The 24,450-nt window shown below is 35.8% G+C and overlaps 2 protein-coding genes across 2 annotated transcripts in view; one reads left to right on the top strand and one right to left on the bottom strand.

Moving 5' to 3' along the window:
• Window positions 1-3,944: 3,944 nt before the first annotated feature.
• LOC129278372 (serum paraoxonase/arylesterase 1-like) lies at window positions 3,945-10,267 on the bottom strand. The gene is made up of 8 exons (XM_054914561.2): window positions 10,008-10,267; window positions 9,259-9,329; window positions 8,923-8,978; window positions 7,876-8,044; window positions 6,769-6,892; window positions 5,341-5,541; window positions 4,938-5,022; window positions 3,945-4,505 (listed from the first exon to the last, which is right to left on the bottom strand). The coding sequence occupies exons 1-8, from the start codon at window positions 10,070-10,072 to the stop codon at window positions 4,200-4,202; spliced, it is 1,077 nt and encodes a 358-aa protein (XP_054770536.2). The 5' UTR covers window positions 10,073-10,267; the 3' UTR covers window positions 3,945-4,199.
• Window positions 10,268-13,674: 3,407 nt separating this feature from the next.
• The window catches only part of LOC129277784 (uncharacterized), a 47,185-nt gene continuing 36,409 nt past the window's right edge, over window positions 13,675-24,450 (top strand). The window contains exons 1-7 of the mRNA XM_064110702.1: window positions 13,675-13,804; window positions 16,294-16,506; window positions 19,593-19,643; window positions 20,106-20,179; window positions 22,700-22,821; window positions 23,722-23,834; window positions 24,230-24,442. Of these exons, the coding sequence (XP_063966772.1) occupies window positions 13,714-13,804; window positions 16,294-16,506; window positions 19,593-19,643; window positions 20,106-20,179; window positions 22,700-22,821; window positions 23,722-23,834; window positions 24,230-24,442 (877 nt within the window). The 5' untranslated portion in view covers window positions 13,675-13,713. The remainder of the gene's footprint in view (window positions 13,805-16,293; window positions 16,507-19,592; window positions 19,644-20,105; window positions 20,180-22,699; window positions 22,822-23,721; window positions 23,835-24,229; window positions 24,443-24,450) is intronic.

Below are 24,450 nucleotides of genomic sequence, written 5' to 3'. Positions count from 1 at the left end.
TTATGACATTTTAAAGTTTCGCTTATTTTTCACAAAATAGTTATATGCACAATTTAGACACATGCAAATGAGAGAATCGAGGATGTCCCTCACTCACTATTTCTTTTGTTTTTTATTGTTTGAATCATACAATATTTCAATTTTTACAGATTTGACAATAAAGACCAACTTGACTGAACCATAAAATGTTAAACAATGGTAATTCCACATGTTCAGGGCGAAATAAAACTTTGTTTCACAGGACAATAAGGAGAAAATTAGAATATTTCATATTTCATATAATAAAATACAAAAGAAATAGTGAGTGAGTGTGTGATGTCATCAGTTCCCTCATTTGCATACCGATCAGGATGTGAATATAACTATTTTGTGAAATTAAGCGAAACTTAAAATTGTCATAACTTTCTTATTTTCCATCTGATTGTGATGAAATTTTCAGTGTTGTGCTTGTTGGATTTTTCTCTTTTTATTCAAATCCACTTTTGGTTGGGGTGGACTTGTCCTTTAATCTACAGTCTACAGGGAATGTATTTTTTTAATGGCTCGCTACGACTGATTTTGACAACCATGATGATAATGATGAAAATAAAGGAGGGGAAAATAAGATATCCTTGTGCAATCTTGTTAATAACACTATTTTTTGTAAATACAAATAACCTCTGGGTCCCGTCTTACAAAGAGTTTCGATCGATCCAATCAACGCCAACTACACTGTAAAAAAATATTTGAAATTACTCAATAAAATTGAGGCAAAACAAAAATTGCCTTAAATTTTTCAAGTATTTATAAGTTTGACAGTTTTAAGTAAAACATACTTAATTTTTGTGCATCCATTTTACTCAAGTAAATTAAATTACAACAGCTTTATTCAATTAAGTAAAGCAATCACTGAAATATTAAAATAGCAAATGGGGGAGTAGACTTTCGTGATTTGAAAGTCCGCTCCCCCATCGTCCCACTTTCAGTGGCATCATTTTCATCTTAGACATCTTTTATTTATCCAAATATTAGACTTTATGCATTGTCACTTACCTGTACATGATATGTACTGACATTTATATTTACACGCGACCGGGTCATCCTAACAAATAAAATAGCGAGAATAATATTAACATTTTCCGAAAACCTGAAAAGAAATCTGAAATTTTCTGATGAGTACCTATTAATGTTGCTCTTTCTTTGATTCAACAAAAGAATAAAATATTCTGCACACCCTAATCCAAAACAATTTAAAACACTAATAGATATGACAGTTATTTAAAGATTTTAACATTTACTTGTCGTAATTATTTAAATAAGGCGTTAATTTAAAATATAAAATCGAGAAATAATTACAAATAATAAATTCTACTTATATACTGTACATTAATAAGTGTAAACTACTAATTCAGATAATTTTACAGTGTATATGGAAATCCATCACTGTAATCACTTTTCTCACAGAAAAAATTGCACTGTCCTGTCTTGTGTAAACAAAAAGGATCACACAGAATTTTCAAGAAATCTATGAATGTAAGAATATACAGCATATCTAGAAAACAGGTGGAACTAACATGCTTATTATCATGATTATATGATGACGTTGCTGGCTTTGAATAGTTGTGGTTGATTGGATCAATCATAACTATTTGTAAGATGGGGCCCTGGTGGGTGTTTCATGAAAGTGGTCAGCACTGACTAAATTGCCAGTGCTGACAATTTCAGTGAAATCCTTGGTTTTGATTGGCTGAAAGGCACTGGCCTCTGACTGTTACTATGGTAACTGTCGGAGAAAGACAACTTGTCAGTGCTGACAACTTTCATGAAACGGTCCCCCAGGTTTATCTAAATTGATATATTCAGCCATCAAAAGGTCGATTATTCACACATGCATACGTACACCCACCCACACACACACTTACACACATAAAAAACGTATTACTTTATGAAAAAAAACCTTACTCTGCATTTCAAATTCTATTTTCTTTTTAGTACGTGGGGACGTGGTACACCATCTCGCAAAATGGAGAATCTCCCGAGTCGTTCCATCGCAGATCGCACTACAGCTTACAAGAGAACGGAGCCCTTGCTATGACGACACGAAGAGTTTCACCGTAAGTTATATTGATCTCTTTGCCCCTTTTCAAAGAATCATGGGGGTCACTACACCCCATCCCCCACCCGCCCCCGCCCACCGGCCTGTGATCAAATGGCGTCACAGGTATAGAGCGCTTAAACAGGATTTGTCAGCTTCTATTTGGATGATTTGTTAGGATTTTAAGAAATTTGAGAATTATGACGCAAGTGGAAAAAAATTGGAAGCGTTCGCAGGATCATCCCTGTGATTTCATTAAGGAATGGCGTATGATCATTGCCATTATTTTACTCAGTACAAATATTTTAAATATAAGATGTAGGAAACACTTGAGTTTTCTAAATGACACGTCTGCATTTCAAGCTGTAATTGCTTTTTAAAAATGGGTGATAAAATAATTAGGAACGTTCTGTTTTATTATACGGGCGGGTACCCGGCCATGTGATGGATTGAATTAGCCCCCTCCCCTCCGGATTCGGTAATTTTGGTGCATTTTCATTTGTACTTTTACTGTTGCTTTAGAATAAACGATATAATTATTTCTCTTGTTTGCAAACAGGAGGGATACATAGAAATATACATTTTACCATTCTTGATATGAAGGAAAACTGGGCCAATAAATACAATAAAAGTACTGTTTATCACAACTGTATTAGAAATATACGAGATAAGAAACACAGGAATGCAAAATATGACAAAACACATTCATATAAAAGATCTTTTTATTAAATACCAAGTCCGTCCAATATCATTTCGATTTGAATAGATAGAGAAAAGTCATACAAGCATAACGTTAAATATTTAATCAAACTCGAGAGTAAAATAAGAAAATTACGTAATTCCGAAATTCCCTTTTGATAAATATACCTAATTTGGTACAACACTCATAATAGGACATTTTTTTTTTTGGGGGGGGTGCAGCCACCCCAACCCGGTACACTCACTCATGTTTTTAACTTACCCACATGGCTTAACTTTCTCTGACATAACTTGATATTACAAATTTAAATAAAACAGCAATGCTATAAACAAGACCATCAAATCTAAAGATTACATTTTTAAGAAAAAAAAAGGTACAACTGTGCACAATAATATTACACTGAATAATTATAAATGTAATGTACGGATATAAATAATTCAAATATTAATGATTACGATGTATTTATATTTACGAGTATACGATAAGAGCAATTCTTTCGGATTCCGGAACTGTTTTGTAAGTGAAGGGGTGGGGATGAACAATGATGTGTGGTCCGGTCTCGTACTCGAGACCGGACTCGGACTGACTAGAATCGGACACATGATTGGGCATGAACTTCTATAAAATCAAAGTTTGATGATAATTTTCACGTATTTTTTTGTATATGGTTACTGAAACAATGGGGACTGAAGCCCCCCCCCCCCCGTAAATTTTAATTCAATTATTTGAAAAATAAAACATTAACCAGATCGGTTTCTTGTCAAGCATCCCTGAATCTGGGTCTTTTTTTTTTCCTCTCTTTAATTAGTTACAGAACTTGATACGAAGCTTACGAATTATGACACGCATAATGGAGAATATTATAAAGGAGGGTATAAACTTTGAGCAAGATTGAAAATTGTGACATTTTAGTTGTCAATAAAGTTTTAAGAATAAGCATGCAAACCCTGAAGAAAAGTTAGGTAAGACGTATAACCGATACATGAATACCATAATAATAAGAACAACAACAATATTAATAATAATAATAATAATAATAACAATAATGATAATAATAATAACAATAATAATAATAATAATAATATTAATAATGTCCATTTATAGTGCTGTGCCTTGATATGTGGTAAGATATTATTACCCCGCCATATCGGCGCGAAAGCGTCAATAACCATGAACACTAATGAATTAATTTGAAAGGAAATACATTCCCTTGCTTCATTTTTTATGCAAGCAGAACCATACGAGAAATAGAATAATCGGATTTTGAAATAAATCTGGCCAAAGAAAGGGGTTATTACAAACATTTAAAATGTGAGATCACAGGACGAATTTGGGCTAATCATTATCAAATTGGCCTCTTTAATCTTCATGCTCTCTTTTAGTGTATTGGATGGATAACATTTCGAGAATACTAACATCTGCTCACTAAAGCGTATTAACTTGGCAACGCATCATTCGTTCATGCAATGATCCAATGAGTAGGACGCCTCTATGGTAGACAGCACTGGTTGACATCGTAATATTCCTGCCATCCTCACTGTAAACTTCAGACATTTCATAATCGTTGGATCCAACTCTTATTCGTAGGACCTGAGATGGGACTAGTCCTTCCTTTGTATCCATATATGAAAGAGCCGTGGATAGAACTTTGATGCACCCAGCCCATATATCACCAGATTCGTCCACAAAAATATTGTCGGGTGTCGTTCCGAGATCAATGACGTAAATACCCTGTCATTAAAAAAAAAGTAGGACTTTAGAGTTGTTTCGTTTGATTTCATTTTAAACAATATACATGTAAAATATTTAAAGAAAATTAATCAAAAAATCTTGGAATCTATTAAACATTTTACTCCATTACATACTGCTGATCTGTTCTGTGTAACAACAAAAAAAAAAAAATTGATATGCTATATGCATAAGTAAGTATAGATGAAACTGATCGGCTGCAGATTTACAAGTGATACATATAGCCGGGGGGGGGGGGGGTGAGGATATACCTCCCATCTCCAATCTTCGAATGTGAGCAGTTTTCGTAAATTCCTGAAAGCACATGGGCTATGTCCGTTTACAACATTAATGCTACACATATTCGAAACTACAGATAACTTGACAACCCCCCTACCTTCGAAAAGGGGGCACAGAGGAAAAAAGTCTACATACCTTATTTGGTGTAAGGGAATTGTCGGCCGTGTTTCGTTCGTATACACGGATTTGCCTCGAAAAAAATTGAGAAACGTAGAGATACCTAAATAAAAACGAGATAATTAATCAGTGTTACGAATTCATACAATAAAATAAGTGGGAATAATGACAAAACCATTTGCTTGCTCATTGCATATTCACGAAGATAAATGTAAAATTGTTTCATCGAAATCTTACCAAACTTTTTTAAATGTCCGCACCTTTTTATTCATTGTCCGTTTCGATGAAATTTTCAGTGTTTTGTTTATCTGATTTTACTTTCAAATCGTATTATTTTCAGCCTGAAGAACCCCTTTAAGAAATACGAAAAAGCTGATTAAAAGAAATAAAATAATCAATGTATAAATCAATGATAACTGACCTGCCATCCTTAGAGATATCAATACCGTTTGGACCGTTTAACGATTCCGATACTTGCTTGCAGCCAGTGATGTCACAAAAAAGAATGTATCCCGTTCTCAATAAGAGCATCTCTTCAAGAGACCTCATACGTGGGTTGAGGAAGTAGCCTTCATTGGTAATAAAAAAGGATTCCGGTCCTGTCGCTATTAAGTTTTTCACACTGTAACCAAATAAAAAAGAGGTATTTTTCTCTAGACTGAATAAATATACAAGCTTTATTCCGAGATTTAAAAAAAATCAAACAAGTAAACAGCCTCTGACAGTCTCGCCTGCATTACGCGATTCAATAAAGCAGCAGTGCTGACTTTGAAAACTACTATAAAATAATCATTCACAAAAACATTCATATAATGATAAAATGATACATTCATTGACCCTAAATGACATTTGACTTTGATCATGTGACCTAAGGCTTGTCAGTGTTACTTGATGACTATGACGGGCCGTTCATGCCATAAGCCGTCATTCATTCACTCACTCGAACATACCGAGTGAGTGAATAATTTGTACGTTTTTTACCATCACTCACTCGGGAGGGGAATGATTGTACAGTTTTATCCAATCAGAGAGCTAGAATCGTAATCGAGACCCCTCACTGAAGTAGTAGTACATCCATTCGAGTGGATGTACAACCACTCGACTGAATGTACAATCACTCGAGTGAGTGTACAGCCACTTTTGTGAGGGAGGGGGGAGGTCCTGATAAAGATTCTAGCTCTCTGATTGGATAAAACTGTTCAATCACGCACTCTCCCGAGTGAGTGATGGTAAAAAAAAAACGTGCAAATCATTCACTCACTCGACATGCTCGAGTGAGTGAATGAATGACGGCTTGTGGCATGTACGGCCCGTCATAGATGACCCCCATGGCTGCCCACATTTTCCATAAACTATATCCATAAAAATTCAAAGTTATGATGGCGATTCAACAATTACCCCTCACATGGCCAAAGTTCATTGACCTTAAATGACCTTTGACCGTAGTTTTGTAACCTGAAACTCGCACGGGATTTTAGTGATACTTGATTACTCTTATGTCCAAGTTTCAAGAACTAGGTTCATATACTTTCTACGTTATGATGACATTTCAAAAACGTAACCTTAGGTTAAGATTTTCAAATGTTGACAATGACGATGATGATTATGATGATGATGATGATTGTGGAGACGATAATGATGTTGATAATAATGATAATGATGACGATGCTGCTGCTGCTGATAATGATGACGATGATGATGATTATGGTGATGATGATGATGATGGTGATGATGATGATAATGATGAAAAAGAAGAAGAAGAAGATGATGATGATGATGACGATGATGATGATGACGACAATGATGATGGAGATGATGGTGGTGGTGGTAATCGTCGATTAACCCTTACCTTTTCATTAGAGGATCTCTCTTTGATTTGAGAAATGCTAAAGACATCGTGCTTCGATCAAACTCAAAGATATCCACGACATCAAATCCAACATGGTGGTTTATGACAAAAACAAATGTCTTTTCTGTACATTCAAAATGAAAGAAGAAACAATGGCAAAGATATCGAAGGCATCATTGCCCAAATTCATGGCGCAATGTTATTTCGATTGCCCGGGATGGGGCAACACCCCTGCAGTTTATATATCAAAGGTAATATACAGTTAAGCGACCCATATCTCTCATTTTGACACTGTTTAACTACATACTAGGCTTATATTCCCTTCCCCTTTAAAACTATTTTCTTTCCCCTCACTTTTCAAAACTTGCAACTCATAGGGACTGTTTCATTCTTGCTCTCAGTTCTACCCGTAGCACTGCTTCTAGCCAAAACAATACTATCATTTTTTTTAATCATTATTTTTTTAATGAAAATTGAATACTTGGCGATGTACTAATCTTAATTGGCGAGGGCGGCACCAGTGCAGTTTGATGATGGGGGGGGGGGGCGCAAGCCGACCAATAAGTGACATCATTTTTGTATTCAATTGAATAACGGGGTGTTGAATAGTTCCTTGAAAAAGATCTCCCTTTAATATACTCTTTTGTCTACTTTGCATTTCCTGGCCCCTACTTTATAAATCACGAAAGGCACCCCCATTCATTCATTGGCCATATACTTAGGTGACATACGATGATCAGGGCAGAGTTTCATAAAGCTTTATGTCTGTCGTGACCGTATACAAGACGTTGTAATTGTAGGACTCCGTATATTGTTTATAGGATAATGATACTGACAATAATAAGAATATTAATAATAGCAATGATGATGATAATAATACTATCAAATTATAATAATAATAATAATATCATGATAATAATAATAATGATAATAATAATAATAAGGGTATTTGTACAGTGCATATATCCACCTTGAGATGCTCAAAGTGCTCCTATATGAGTTCGTATCAAGCTTTATCATTTTTATTAAGATTATTAGTTCAGAACACTTTCAGAACATAATTCACGCATAATTCGTAGAAAGTAAATTTAGAAATGCGATTCTTACCTGTGTCTTTATCTTCGAATGCTGCAATGCCATGTGGATGAAGCGTGTTGATGACGTAATCACCCTTGATCTTCAACTCGATGGCTCCATTTTCATGATTGTTGACGTCATAACCAAATAGATGACCTCTTGGTGCTCCTTCGACACGGTCTTTGAATGGCAAATAGCCCTAAGAACGGGAATAGAAACGGAAAGGATCATGGGTCATTCTTAGGAAATGTCCACTGATTGGACCTTTTTTGCCAATATATTGCTGCTCCGTTTTATTGCACTATGCGAATCTTTCTTCAAAGCTTTGCAACAAGTTCAGTTGAAGGGTGCAAAATTACAACGCATCACTATAGACATTAATCCTATCAATATATTGAATTGGGTTTGCCACGCGAATAAGATCTAAATGGTATACATGATCGCGACATTCTTGCAAGGAACAGCTATGATACAAAACATGGTAAAATTAGTCTGGTTTTATAAGTTTTTATTCTAGAAATGGGGGGGGGGGGATCCCCAAATATTCATGACTAACAGGGGCGGATTTACCCCCATGAATACGCTACTGACGACTTAAAAAAAGAGAAAGAAATGGAAAGGAAGTAGGGGGTTAAATGTGGTATTATAGTTGCTGAATATTACCCCAAAAATCATTGCAAAATTAGATTTTCAATTAAAAAAGATTTTAAAGAAAAAAAATCGCTCATTCAAAACTATTGTGCCCCCTTAACAGCCTATGGCTCATCACGTCACTAGTTTTGGGAGGGGCATTTTTTAAGTGTTTATATAACCTTAGAAAGTTATATTTTCTTTTCCTATCATTTCTTTTCCTTTTCTTTTCTTTCCTTTTCTTTTATTTTCTTTTCTTATTTCTTTTTTCTTTTCTTTTTTTCTTTCCTTTCTTTTCTTTTCTGTTTTTTTTTCTTTCCCTTCCCTTCCCTTCATTTCCCGTCCTTTCCTTTCTCTTCTCTTCTCTTCGTATGTTCTTTTTGTATTACTTTCTATTGCAAATTATCCCTGTTACAATATTATCATGAAATCATAATTATGATCTACCTCTGATACAATCACAATGCCATCTGATAAAAGCTCCAAATCCTCCGAGCCATGTTCTAAAAAAACGAATGAAAATGTAAAATTACAAATTATCATAAAAGTACTTTAACGGCCGACCCAGTAGAACTATTTATCATCACATTTAACATTGGCTGTTCTTGGTAATATAAAAAAATTATCGGAACCTTTGAAAGAAGTGATTGTAAACCGGCTTCCAAGTACGGTATTCTATTTCATTTTGATTAGACATGTGTAAACATGGTCAAGCATGTAAACATGTAATCACTAATTATAGTCTGACATTACACGTATCAGCAACATTAAAACAAAACTTACCTATTCCACGAACAAACTGGCAGTCACCTGGTTTGACATTGTAAATTGTTTTCTCTAAACCCAGAATCTTTCTGGAAGAAGAAGTTAGAATTTGTATTTTAAAAAAAGAGAGAAAAATATGGGTGAGACATTTTCATAATTCAACGATTGGTGACAAAATATAGAGACAATGAAAATACTTTTTTAAGGAATTATTTAAAGCCCAACCTCTACACCTCGGATTCACTGAAGATAGCCAGTGTCTGTATAGGGCATAGAAAATATGATTCTCATCTTTTGAGTACCAGCAGCTATAATACGATCAGTTATGCGAATGAAATAATATCTACGTGTACTGTGACAATCGTTATTTCGAAGGTTGTTATGTATGTCTTTCTTTAACAACAAATCAATACATAGCTGTATATATTATCCACATAACATGCAACATTAAAATAACATTACACCAATATAATGAAATGTTCTATGCAATGAATGACAAGAGATTGTTTAAAAAAATTTTAAAGTAGTAGTAGTAGTAGAAGTAGTAGTAGTAGTAGTAGTAGTAGTAGTAGTAGTAGTATAGTAGAAGCAACCATATCCTGATTAATATTAGTTGTGATATTGATGGCAATATAAACATGCATGAAAAATTGCATTATACAAAGCGTATAGCATAAAAGGTCCTTTCATCATACATTTTAAAGCGTGGACTCGTTTTCGTGCTCTGTGAAATATTACTTCTAATACGTATCACTACAAAAACTCACATGATAGCAATCAAATGACTGACCACAGCCGCAAAAAGCACCACAAGAACCAGACGCTTCCACATTTTCAAATTTCAATTTTTCTCTTCTAGCAGCTCGAAGTGAAGATCGGGGAAAAGAGCTCAAATTCACAATCACTGCGAGGGTTCACAGTGACAGACTATTATAATTTATGATAGTCATGACCATGGACCAATGACACAGACAACTCGACTTTATCACTGGAAAGTTGCAGGTCAAATTTTAAAACACATTCGTGTGTGCACTCGGAAGTAAACGTATATTTGTTGACCTGAATGAATAGAGAAAATCGAGCAAGCATGAAAATAAATATTTCGTCAAAATAAAAGGTTAAGGCCATTTCGGCTATGGTTACAAAAAGGTTCGTTCGAACGTTGTGTTCGTTGTAAATCTGGTCCAAGCAGGCGGGGGGGGGGGGGGGGCTGATAGCATTATATAAGAATGAAAATTCAAAGTTTCGAGAGGGGGCACCCCTATACACCAAGCGCTGTGTATAGTCTACGGGATACATTTAGGTGTAAGCAATACTAACATCTTTCTCTTTTGGTGATGACAGTTCAGGCCTATCATAATGAGATGATTTTTTTTAATAAGATTCCACTATCATTTGAAACACTCACCAAATTGTTATTAATGCGGTTTAAGTCTCCAGTAAAAAAAAAAATGAAATTGTAAAGATATGGGAAATGTTGTTGCCCTGCGTGTTTTATTAATGGGGTTTATTTGATCAATGTCTTCAGTAACTCATTTTAAGTAGTAGTAGTAGTAGTAGTATGGGGTAAGCCTATTATATTTATATTCAATTCAATTCTTTAAATTCTTTATTCCATTTCCATTCAAAACATAAAACAAAGTAATATAAAGTAATACAAATCAAGTACAATTTTACAAATGAGTATTCTTACTTCGTAAAACAAAAAACAGTATAATATTGAGCATAAATGGAAATGAGGGGGGTCCACTAAAAAGCAAAGCTTGTAAAGTGTTGATCCCCTTGGAAATGAAGAAATATACACAATTTTCAATCGCCTTATCCACAAGCATACGAGGATTTGACCCCCCCCCCCCCCATACACACACATTCATGCCAGTTTATTTAAAGGATGTTTTGGTTTATGATATACATATACATACAAGGGCGGATATCTCTCCCTAAAGGTAGGGGGGACCAGGGGCTAGAAAATGTGACAAGCCAAAAAAAAAAAGAGGTTATCACCCAAAAAGTAAGCTCATCTCGTCTAAAATACATGTTTTATTTCGATTTTGAATGATGTATTTCTTTCCATCATAAAAGACTAAAAATAGTTGGGGGACATTTGGTATTGTGTCCCTCTACTATTTTGGGTAGGGGGGCGGGAACGTCCCCCTGTCCCCCTGGGATTTCCGCCCATGTATGCATAGTTATTATCTAAAATTCATATTCATAATTGGGCTCTGAATTACTATACTCTTGCGATGCATGAGCGGTTTTAACATTTGCAATAAAGCCAAACGTAGCAATTCATTTTGTCATGGCCATTTATTCTTGTAAGGTTGAAGTAATTGGAGAAATTTTGCAAGTTTAGAATGAATAAATTCAGCCAATTCAGTCTTCTGAATCCACGCATTAACAAAAGTGTGAACCATTGAAAATATAGGTCTATCGTTTCTGTCTTGAAAATTGTTTGAATTGATGCACATTTCTTGTACAGGTCAACCCCCTCTCCGAAAAGTGGGAATATATCTCCCTCACACCTACCCACCCCCCCCCCCCCCCAAGATTTTCGCCAGTGATTCGTATTCGAGATTGCGCAATGACTAACACGCTTGAGGATATTCTGCCGTCTGGCCGGATGAATATTTTTAAACTGGTAGAGAAAATTAAAAAAAAAGAAAAAGAAAAAAGGAGTAAGGAAAGGAGGGGCCTAAGTACGGGGGAGTTTTGTCAAAGCCAGAAAATGCATCAAATAGATTTTAAAGAATAAAAATAAAGAAGTTACTTCGGAATGATTTAATCCAGGGGAGCCGTTTCATCAGCATTTTTGTCCGACAAGTTGTCAGATCTGACAAATTTCCTTGATTTTTATTGGCTGAGAGGCAGTTTTTACCATAGAAACTGTCGGATAAAACAGGGCTTGTCGGAAAAAACGTCCGACAAGTCCTTTTATGAAACGCTTCCCTGAAAATGGATTTACAGTACATGTACATGGAACTTGTTTCCACAGAAATAAAACTTTTGACCAATCACAAAACATTTTAACCTTACATGCACGTCACATGATCGATAGCACAATCGTCTCTTTCGCTGCGGTTATCGACGAATTTAACTTTTGAATTTGAGGTAATGTTTCCAGTTTCCACAGAACAGTGCCACAGAACCGTTTGCTTTCCAAACGATTCTGCAATTTTGAAGGATGTATGATTTTCTATTATTTCACAATTTTTCTATTTTTATTGTAATGCTAAAATTGGGTGACCAACGGCCGGATTGGTGGAAATTATATTAGACTCTCTAGTATTAGTCCCACTTATTGGTTATTTTGTGCTGTGTTGAGAGCTAGAGTCTGGCGCAGTCTGGACTTTGCACTTTTCACGACACGGCGAGCGCTCTTGCCGCTGCGCTGCCGGTGAAGCGAGCTGGAATCGACTGCATTGTGGGAAAGTGTTCCTGTGAAACAACTCATATATGATAAAGCTAGATAATGGACTAGAGTGTCTCCAGTCATAATAGAGTCCTAGTTTCACTGCTCTGTAAAATTTAAATGTAGAATCATAACTTTAAAATGTTAATTGTTATTGTTAAAGTTAAACTTGGCCAAAATCGTGTCGAGAACCACTCATTCAATGAACAATCGATTTGTAATTGTATGCGAGCACTTGTGACTTTGTGTACAAAGTGAATGGAGGAGGAAATAGGGAACCGTGCACTGTGCGTGTGACTGAATAGCGCTGATGTGCGAAGTGAACAGTGTTTCCCAATGATGTCACGATAATGTCTTAATGACTTAGTCTTAGCCTAACTTGTGGTCACGTCCAGGGGCCCATTTAATAAAGAGTTAAAACTTGTATAGTATCCTTGATTTTGATTGACTGCTGAGCCCTGTTGCCATAATGGCAAAGTTACAAGTTTATACAACAGTTGTACTCTTTATGGGCCTTATCGTGAAACTTGTCACCTCTCTTCTTGTTTGTGTCGTTGTGTGTGCGCTCCTTGTGTACAAAGTCGATGGGAGTGGAAAGATGTCACCAGCGCTGACGAAATCAACGGCAGTGAATGGACTGGTGACTTATTTCACGATAATGCCTCTTTATGAAACGGGGCCCCAGATCTAACAGTCATGCAGTCACAATGCTATTGAAGTGGTTTATTCCCAATCCTAGCTTGAACGTAAGACTTATTATTCTGCTGGACAAGTGATACACTAGTGCCATGACCTTTAGCTTCGGTCTTGAGGCATTCATACTCATTACCAAATCCCTCTGAGAGGACTTTAAATTGTTGGTCATGTGGTCACTTACTTGCAACCATTCATGCCTAATAAAGATAAACCCTAATCAAGTAAAAACAAATATCAAAGAATAAATCAACACCACCCAACTAATTCTGGTCCTAACCCCTTTAATACGTAAGAAGTCATAATATCTTGCAATTACCGTATTATCTTCTCAATGATTTATACATAGGCAAAATGGCTGTGCGAGTGGAATGGAGTTTCAGGCAGATGCCCATACCCCAGAAGGTTCAACGACGCCCGCTAAGCTCCTCCTTCAGCCAAGGGGAGTGCCCATGCATGCAGGTGAGAATGCATACATATTTCCATGTGGTTTTATTCAGCCTCCCCCCCAATCTGTGCTTGTTCAATATGAAAGGAGTACATGTAACTCCTATTTAAGATAATAAACTGGGGCATTTTCCAATCTGAGAGGGGCACATGACATTCATACTTTTTATGAAATATGGGACCTGTACAGGGGCCGCGGAACGTTTTTTTAAAGTGGGGGGGGGGGCTGACTATGCAGAAAATCACAATCCTATGGTAATTTTTACGTTTTTGTACAAAAAAGTGGGGGGGAGGGGGGGCTGAAGCCCCGCTTCCGCGGCCCCTGCTGTAGATGGCAAGAAAAGTTTTAAACCAATGGAGTAAGATCGTGTTTACAGTGCAAAGGGCTGAGTACCGCAATTCAGGCTATCCTCAGCGTGTCTCTGCATCCTTTGGGGTCGCTGTAGTCCTCTGAACATCGGCATAAAACAGTCGGGGCTCTACAATGTAATCCATAAATTTGTTAACTTTGTACTGTTAAAAGGTATGATACTGAAACGTCATTTCTAGGTTTTGTTATTGATAACAGTTTTAAAGGACAAGTCCAACACAGCATAAAGTTTATTTGAATGAGAGGATTCAAATCCAATAAGCACAGCACTGAAAGTTTCATTAAAAATGGATGTAAAAAAAAGTTGTGAAGTTTCAAAGTTTTTCTTAATTTCACAGTTATATGCACATCCTGGTCAATGTGCCAATGAAGGAAACCAATGAATATCATTATAATAAACAAAGTTTGATTCCTGATTGAATATTTTGGATTACCATGTTTGATTATGCATGTTATTGTAAATGATTGAGTTGCTTCCTTGTCAAATCAGAAAATAGTAATTATCCAATGAATAAAATTTTAAGTAATAAAAAAAAGAAAGAAATAGTGAGTGACATCATCAACTCTCTCATTTGCATATGACTGTGTTCTTGTAACTCTTTCGTGCATGATAAGCTAAACTTTTTTACATCCGAATTTAATGAAATTTTCAGCAGTATATTTATTTGAATTTTGTTCTTGTTGATTCAAATCCACTTCTTGTTGGGGTGGACTTAATACCCTTTAATGAAACACTGTACTTGCCGCCCAGGAACCTGTTGAGTTATTCTTGTTATACATCATTTATTGTCTTGTGTATGTACATGTGTTTTCTTAAGATTTAGTGCAATATCCTCCCAAAGTTTTTAGTATTGTCTAAATCTATGCAGGAAAGCCAAGTTAATGATTCCAGGAAGTATGGGCTTTTCCCCCACAACATTATTTTGGCAAAATGTCAAGGAATCCTGGAGAAGATATTGGTTCGATTTTAACCTTTGTGAACTGAATTAGTAATCAGGATTTCCCTATGTTCTCTCTCACTCTCTGTCAGAGTTAATATGATTATTTGTCAACTGTATGTGTTATTTTCATGCAAGGTATATTGGGAGTCTTATATTTAAAGGGATGCTCAAGGCTGAAGATATTTATACCTAAATAAGTAGAGTAAAATTCACAGAGCAAAATGCTTAAATTTGATCAAAATCGGATAAGAAATGAAGAAGTTATTGAATGTTAAAGATTTGCATTATTCTGGTGAAACAGTTCTAGGCATGCGTCTTCATGAATATTCATTAGGTGGGCTGATGATGTCACATCCCCACTTTCCTTTTTCTTATGTTATTGTAAACATGAAATCATAATTGTTTCATTTTTTTCATACATGTGTAACTGATGTGTCTCCATTATGATGAAATAAGTTGCAGCAAGAAATAACTAATGCACTTAATCACTTGTCAATCCAACTGTTTTGGTCCGTGGTAGAAATTTTTTGAATAAATCTAATTTCATGTAATAAAATACAAAAGAACAACAAGTGGGGATGTGACATCATCCCACCCACCTAATGAATATTCATAAAGACATGCCTAGAACTGTTTCACCTTAATAAAATGCAAATCTTTAAAATTCAATAACTTTGTTATTTGTTATCCGATTTTGATCAAATTTTCAGCATTTTGCTCTGTGAATTTTACTCTAGATATAAACATCTTCAGCCTGGAGCATCCTTTTAAGGCATTTATTACTACCAAATTCCCAGTGAGTTGATTGGAACTGACTTCTTCTGGTAAACAAAATCTTAAACATATTTCTGTCATATAGACATATACTTCATCTATACAGTGTTCACTCCTATATTGAATAAGTCTTCACTGGTTGCCCCTGAAGGTATCAATGCAGTCTTGAAAATCCAGACACCACCTCTAGGGGCAACATGTACCTGTATTAGTGTGCTTTTTGACAGACATCCATTTAATGTTTTCATTGTAAAAGTTTGAACCCCTGTTGAATGTATGGGTTTCTCTTTCTCTCTCCTTTCTCTCTCTTTCTCTCTCTCTCTAATGCTGACGTGCCTTGAGCGAGCATCTTAACTTTTATTTTAAAAGTGCGCTATTCATGTCTTATGTATTATTTTTATTATTGAAAACCTTTACAGAGGACTACTGGGTGATATACACAGACTACGTAGACCATGCCTTGGTGTACAGCTGTTCCCAGAAGAACGAAGATGGGACTTGTCCAGAGGACAGAGCTCGTGTTTGGTTCCTTGGACGATCAGGGACACTGTCAGTACAGGCAAGGCATCACATGGAATCCTTGCTACTAGGCCTCTGTGTGGATGTCGGCAGGATGCAGGATATCCCTACAGGTTAGTGCAGTCCCAGTGATGCCCTGTTTCACAAAGCTTGTAAACAAGCTTCTGTTATGAGCTACTGAAATGGTGCAATATGATTGGCTGACAGCAAATTTGTTGTATGTTTTTTATATGTGCTATTGCTAACCAGTTTTCTGAAACGGCCAAGAATCCTCTGCCTCTCTCAAACCTGGGCCCCGTTGCTGGCAAGATACTGTTATATGAACTTGCCATCCAATGGTAACTACCATGGCAACAATGCTAATCAGCCAATCAGAATCAAGGTTTCAGGGAAGTTACCATTGGATGGCAAAGTTATGCAACTGGCCCCTGGTGAGGTAACAGAGCCATCACTGCTAAGAATTGAAAAAGTGCTCACCAGCTTGCGTTTAATTAAACTAGGCCTGTATCAGGAGATTTTCAGATAATTCATGATTTTCCAGAAATGGGCATATTTTTTATGGTGATCATGATTTGACAAATTGAAGCATTATAATCATAAGGCCATTGTACTGATTATTTTTTGTAGAGAATCCATGAAGATAAAAGAATTATTGATGTTTGTTATTTCCAAAGAAGTCATCACTGGCTATTATGTTTTAAACATGACATGAAATAAACTTGATGCTGTTCTGCCGAGTTCCTATGGGAGTTACCATACACAGAAACAGAATACATGTAAACAGAAATATATAGAATACCGGTATGTATGTCAAAACTCAGGGGTTAAGATATACATTCCTAATGCTGTTTTAAGTAAACAGCTTCCAGTGTACTTGTTTATGACACATAATCAGTAATGCACTTTTATCTATGTCTTTGGAATACACATACTTGATATAAAATATTGCCATTTTATTTATGATATTTGATTACGCCATGTGATTGTCATATAGGGGAATGTTGGGTTATTCCACTCACCAAATTTGATCATATTTTGATTTGTTTACACAAGGGAAATAAATAGCTACAGTATGTATGCCATAGTACTGGTTGTTTCTTACAAATCCCTCAGTTTATGCCTCCGCCCACTTTAGGCTTTGTCTATTGGGGTCGTCTGACTGTCTATTTTCATTCAAGATCGTGTTATGTTCTCAGATTTTATCCAAGTATAGGAGTAAAGATGATTTTAATCTGGTTTTGGGGCCTTAATGTCAAGTGTTGGTGAGGTCACCTGAAAATATCACTTTTCTCATAAATAAAGAAGCGATTAAACAACCAAGTGGCTCATGTCAATATTTGACAATTTTAGAAGTTAGGTGTAAAAATTGTGCTAGTTTTTTTACAAGTTTTTAATTTTGTTTTTTAATGACACACCACCTCAATAAGTGGTCAACATAGAGTGATTATCATTGTGAATGAAGGAGGCATAAATACGTCCTATGCAAAAAAAAATGCTAGCATTATAATCTTTGCACAACGTTACATTGAAAAAAAATTCAGGCACACAAAAATTCATGAAATATTATATCGGTTGTATTCTGTGTAACAATACACAAGAAATATTCCTTATATAATATTTTACTTACTTTGATCAGATCATGTTTACATCTTAGAGTTCAATGTTCAAAGATCGTTTGCTCACAAATAGTTTATTCTCTCATGACATGAACTGTAAGCAAGTTGACATACATTTTTTTTGAAGAAATGCTGCTAATTGTCAATGTCCTCTCTTTAATAACGGTATCATAATGAGAACAACAAAGACATGAAGTACCTTTTAATGGGATAGTAAGATTGTTCAGTGACATTTGCTCTGCTCGGAATTCCACACACTAATCGAATGACGAACTTTAACCCTTGATTTAACACTGTACCCTATCCTAACCCTTACCCTTGACCTAAATTAAAACCCTATTGCAACCCTAAGCCTAAACCCTTCATCTTTTTTAAAATAAAGATGAGAGCAATTGTCGCAGGAGCAAATGTCATGTTTAACTGGAAAATATGCTGTTGTATTTTAATTTGTCAAGTTGCCTTTTTAACCTTGTCCTCTTGACTTATCAATTTTTGTAAGTCAACATGACAGCATAATCTTGTCCAATCCAGGGGCCTGTTTCACAAATGGTCAACAATTGTTTGTACGGTAACCATGGAGATATCAATTTGCCTCTATACTGTAACTTTGCCATTATGCACAAAATTTACCCACTTTGTGCTGCACTCAACCCATGTGAGGCAAATGGGTACCCGGTAGGATTTATTTCTTGAATGCTTTAGCGCCTATATGGTGGCTCAGCTCAGCTATATACAGCCGGGGTAATAATATGATACCAAGTATCAATCGCAGTAGAATACATGTATATGCAATTATAGTAGCTTCGCTATATAAATGGACCATATTATTATTAGGGCAATTCCATAAAATAATCAACCTTTTTTTACGTCAGACCCCCATTTTTCTCAAGTTTTACTTCACTTCATAAATTGACCAAGTCATGGTCATTTGATAGCATTATAGACTATCGAAAGAATAAGAAATCAGAGACAGAAAATTTCATGAAGGTCCCACATATAGGGGGTCGGACGTACATAGTTTATGGAACTGTCCATTATTATTATAACTTGCATAGTAACACGGCTCAGCAGCCAATCACAACCAAGGTTACCACGGTAGTTGCCATAAAAGTAAAGTTTAGTTGTAACTCTTTGATGAAACGGGCCCAGCTCTAAAAAGTTTACATGACATCCTGGTGACTTTTCAAGATACTTTATGTTGCCATATCAACTTACAATGTTCCTATGCCGACATGATAAGGCTGTATAGTATCCGAGACATGGTAAAATACCATTCCATCTTGCCAGGTAGAATCAAATTTGAAAGATACAAATACATTTCATCTGCGCAAGTAGGAATGGTGTAGAAAAACAAGGTTGGCAGAAAACATTTTAACATTGTAACATTTAATAAAATAGATTCTGTTGTTGAATTGTGCCTTACACTGTATTCATGCGGAATTGTTTATATATTCATTGTTCCCAAAGTAATGAAGTACAACATTGCCTTGTGTTTGTGTTTCTTGCAACGGGTTAAATTCACAGCCATTTAAATCTATGAAAAATAATCTTATTAACGTATCTTGTATTTTTGTGCCTCATAGAATGTGATGCGGAACTAGGAGTAGCAGCGTCAGTCGAGTCTATGCCACATGGTGAGATCTACATGTGTGTTATCAAACTAATATTTTTACAATACTTGACTCGATAGTCTCGTTTTGTTGTTGAACAAATAATATTAATGATGATGACGATGACAGTGATGGTAATGATAATGATGGTGTGCAGAAACTACATTTTCATTCTTAACTTCAAAATACAACATATTTAATGGTTTAGTAGTTTAACTGCATTTCTCATTCAAACTTATTGAATACAATAAAGTCTTGTTAGCATTGCACTAAATTTTGACACATTCATCAACGGCGTGTGTGTGTTTATATTTCTGTGTGTGTGAAGTCAGTTAAGTTAGCCTTCCTTAGTGTTCCAATTCACATCAAACATAAACATGAAAATAATTCAAATCCGCAATCATATCCATTACAGGGTAGGGGGTGAGTTCAAGCTTTAAAAATCAAGTAACTTTATTTTGGTGCTTTTCCTTTTTTTTATCTCAGCTCATGGAGGAATGGCACCAACTTCATGTTTAGTGAGTGAGATCCAGACTTTGGAAAACTTCAATAAAAATCAGGTAAACTTTTACTCTTTTTCTTTCTTTGTAAATTGTAGAATAATTGTTGCTTGTTTGTATCTTTGTTATATAAGGGAATGTGCAAGGCTTTTGCCTATTATCTTTGTAATAAATAATATTTTTGTAAACGTTTTATTAAATCCTATCTGGCTGCTGGCATATACTGCATATTATATTCACATTTAGAGTGTACGATGGCACTATTCGTTGCCGTAATGGAAAAGTTGCAATGGTTGTAACTCTTTATAATGCATTGGGCACCAGGGATCCGTTTCATAAAATAATTTGCAATAACATTTCAAAAGCTACTGAAATCCGTCAATATGATTGGCTGATAGTAAATTTGTTATAGAAACAGTTGATTTGTCTAAAACAAGACTTACCAGGGATAAATTCTGAATGCCGAAAATATCTATCAGGTCAGGGAATAATTTTGTTTTACAAATTTTGAATAGCATTTTGGTCATAAGAGAGAAGCTCTCAACTGAGAAATGTACACTCCTATGTAAAAATATGCTATACAAAATGCATGGCAGTCTTTCAAAAATGTGGAGCAAATTGTGATACGATACCAGGAAAATTATTCCCTGCAGATATTATAAGGCCTGAACAAGTTCTCGTAATTAAACTAGCACTTTATTGATCGAGGCGGTCTGAAAACACCCCTCCCCCGATATTTAGTCTTTCTACCTCGTTAATGCACAAATATCCGTCTACTGAAATATCAAGAAAAGGGTACCGTGCAAACCTGTGTAAATATTAAACTGATTAAATAGATGCAAAGGCTAATCTGGTCAAGGTTGGCCATTGAATGGGCAAACAATGTACTCATGTACTCGAGGCTATCATGAATGAACATTCTTTTTCAGCATTCGTGATTTGCGTTGTTTGGTTTGGTGAAGATTAAGATCATGAGATAAATGTCATGGGTGTTGTGTTTGTCTATAGAACAATTCAACTACGGTTCAGCCCTGTTTCATAAAGCTTGGGTACACCGACAAATTTCTGCTACAAATTTTATATTGACCAGTGAATTCAGTAGCTTATAGCATTAGATTTATAACATGTTGATAACAACTACTATTCATTTGCTTTATAACAGTTGTAGTATATTAAATGTGTTGATAAGGAATAAAGAGGGTCTGGGAGGAAATTATGGTACCCAAAATGACATTGATGCAAGTATTTCTCAAGGAACGCAACCCTAAAGGAAAATCGTCACATTTATCTTATTTAGGGCCCCATGGACTTATATGTTTGCTTTATATCTATCATTAGTGGGGGAAAGATTGGATCAGAATGTCTATATTAAAATGAAACTTTTAGGTGCATGTGATTATACAGTGATTTTACAAATCTCAGTATATTCAATCGACAGCTCACATATGCACTTGCAAATCTACAATATATTCATAGTTACATTATATCTGTACACACAAGGTTACTTGGGCATTTGTTCCTGGTATGCAAATACAGACTTATTATTATATACAGAATGTGCATATTATTGTGCGGCTTTGTGCCACTGTACAGTGCGCTCATTGTGTGTGATGTCGTACACCTTAAATAATAATAATGATAATAATATACAACACATGTTTGGCACTTAATACAATGTTTCTATGCGCTGCGTACTTTTACCGTGGCTATAGCATGGCTACTCTGATCAGATGCTCGAGCATACATGTATATTCAAGGGATTTCTTTGTACCGGTAGGCGGGTACCCTTTAACTTCACCTGGATGAAGAGTGGCAAATGTAGATAAATGTTTTGACAAAGGTTGTCAGTGCTGCAGTTAGATTCGAACCCATAAATAGTAGGTACCATTCACACAGATCATGATATCAGGGCTCCATTTTAGCAAGAGTTGTGATTGATATGATCAGTCACATCTATGGATGGCCAGCAGCGTCAACCTTTAAAACACATCTCTGTTCAAAATATTTTCTAGATATGATGTATATTCATACATTTATCGTTCCCCTTAAGATTCAATGTGATTCTCTTTGTTTACTAAAGGAGATTGCACAACTTTCCTATAAAAAATTATGGTAAGGATGGATTTCCATACAGTTGAGATTGATTGGATCACCGTAACTCTTTGTAAGACGGGCCCAGCTAGGTTTCCATTTTACCAAGAGTTGAGATTGATCTGATCAATCACAATTATGGAAAGCTTGCAACTCCTTTACATCTCTTCAAAGTCTCTCTAGATACAATGTATACTAGTACATGTACATGCAATCATTGAATGACAAATTGGTGCGCACTCATCTTTTTTTCTAAAGGGAAGTTGTGTACATTTTCTATATAAAGAACAATGATATTAATTGGTGGCTTTCCATACTTGAGACTGCTTGGATCAGTCACAACTATTTGTATCAAAGATATGGCCCATACGTTACCCTACTATATAAAGTCACTCACTTGCATTTATAGGCAAACCCCCAGAAAGGATAGTATAAGTCACACGATAAATGATTTAATTTTTTTTAATAATTATGATTATTTCATTGCAGTACACTGGGACATGGTATGTGATATCACACCTTCAAGGTAGCATCTATCCGTACCACAGGATCTCACATTATACCCTTGATGAAGAGAACTCGTTCAGAATGCTCACCCACAGAATAACAAGGTGAGATCATGCCAAGATAGTTTTGATAATGATAATTCAATTGAATCAATTCAATTTTAATATACGATGAACTTTTGTTTACTTTGTATAGTAGCAAATAACAGAGAAACACATTCATAAGAAACCACACGTATGTATCAATCATTCAAGATAGTACTTCCAAGAAAATCCTTATCTAGTTTTGTAAGTAAACAGGGAAAATTACACGAGGGCTGGGGCAATTTAGCGTCTGACATGCTCAAAGCCCTGGAAACTATAAAAAGCATAAATCCCCACTCATCGCAGTGTTAAAGCTTATCCAATGTTCCATATTTAGGGAGTAAGTTTAAAAAGTAGTAGCCCCCCCCCCCAAAAAAAAAAAAAGCAAAATAAAATAATGATAATAATTTTTTACTTGTAAATAATGAACCCAAATCAATAATTATTTGCTACCAGTTGCACCTGAACACTGTAAGCATATGATGAGTGGGGCAAGGTACTGTGTGTTAGCAATCACTTGCCCCTCCAATAAGTTGTTTTATCTGGGAAGCATTTCATGAAATGACTTGTCAGATGATGTCAGATGCTTTTATCTGACAAAGCCTGTTGTATTCGACAGTTATGTATAGAAACATTCAGACACCTTTTTCTCAGTGACTCAAAATCAAGGAAAGTTGTCTGATCTAACATCTCTTCAGAGGAAAATATGGTTGATGAAATACCCTCCAGAGCATTCCTGGGGCCCATAACACAAAGATTAGCAATGATCGTAGAACATATTTCTGCGATTGATTCCATTGACTACAATGTACAATCAATCATAAAAATCAAGCGTACGATTAATCGCTAACCTTTGTGTTGCGGGACCCTGGAGTGCACCACCTGCTGTTACTCAAGTTCATGTTAATTTTCATTTCTCAGTGCTGGAGAATGTTCTGCTGCCTGGAAGTTTCAAGGTCAAGCCTACAATCCCGATACATCGGATGTTACTTCTAAGATGGTCCTCAAGCCATTTGGCATGCCCGTTTATGGTGGTATGTATTTTTTTTAAACCAAATTTAGGTCTCTTTCCTCCTGCAACAATTGCTCCTCTTGAAAATGCACTCATTAAGGCAGGGATAAACAACCACAGATCTCTGATTTTTCGGGAAATTACTTGATGATATTTTTTTATTTTGACAAAATTGAACCAATTAAACCATGTCTAATTGAAGACTATCCAGGTGGGTACAATGTTATGGCAAGCCATTTGTCGCTATCCTGTTGCTATAACATTTGCATTTTAGTCATACATATTAATGGGAAGATGCCTCGATTTGTTGTCTGAAACTTGTCAGAACATAAATTTCAAATATTGAACATAAATTTGGCATAGAATCAATATTTTAATTGCAATTGAAATGATCTAATTTTTTGTTCCCATTTGAAGAGGACTACTGGGTAATCTACACGGACTACACAGACCACGCCCTGATCTACAGCTGCCGGGAGACCAACGAGGATGGGACGTGCTCGGAGGACGCCTCTCACGCCTGGATGATGAGCCGTAACCCGACCTTGACCCCTGCCGCAAGGTCACACATGGAGATGCTGCTGACGGAGATGTGTGTAGATGTTAGCCGTCTTATTGACACTCCTCATGGTGAGTGA

Source organism: Lytechinus pictus, chromosome 15 (genome assembly GCF_037042905.1).
Source record: "Lytechinus pictus isolate F3 Inbred chromosome 15, Lp3.0, whole genome shotgun sequence".
Taxonomy (NCBI): Eukaryota; Metazoa; Echinodermata; class Echinoidea; order Temnopleuroida; family Toxopneustidae; genus Lytechinus; species Lytechinus pictus.
This window is presented reverse-complemented; position numbering and strand designations above follow the sequence as displayed.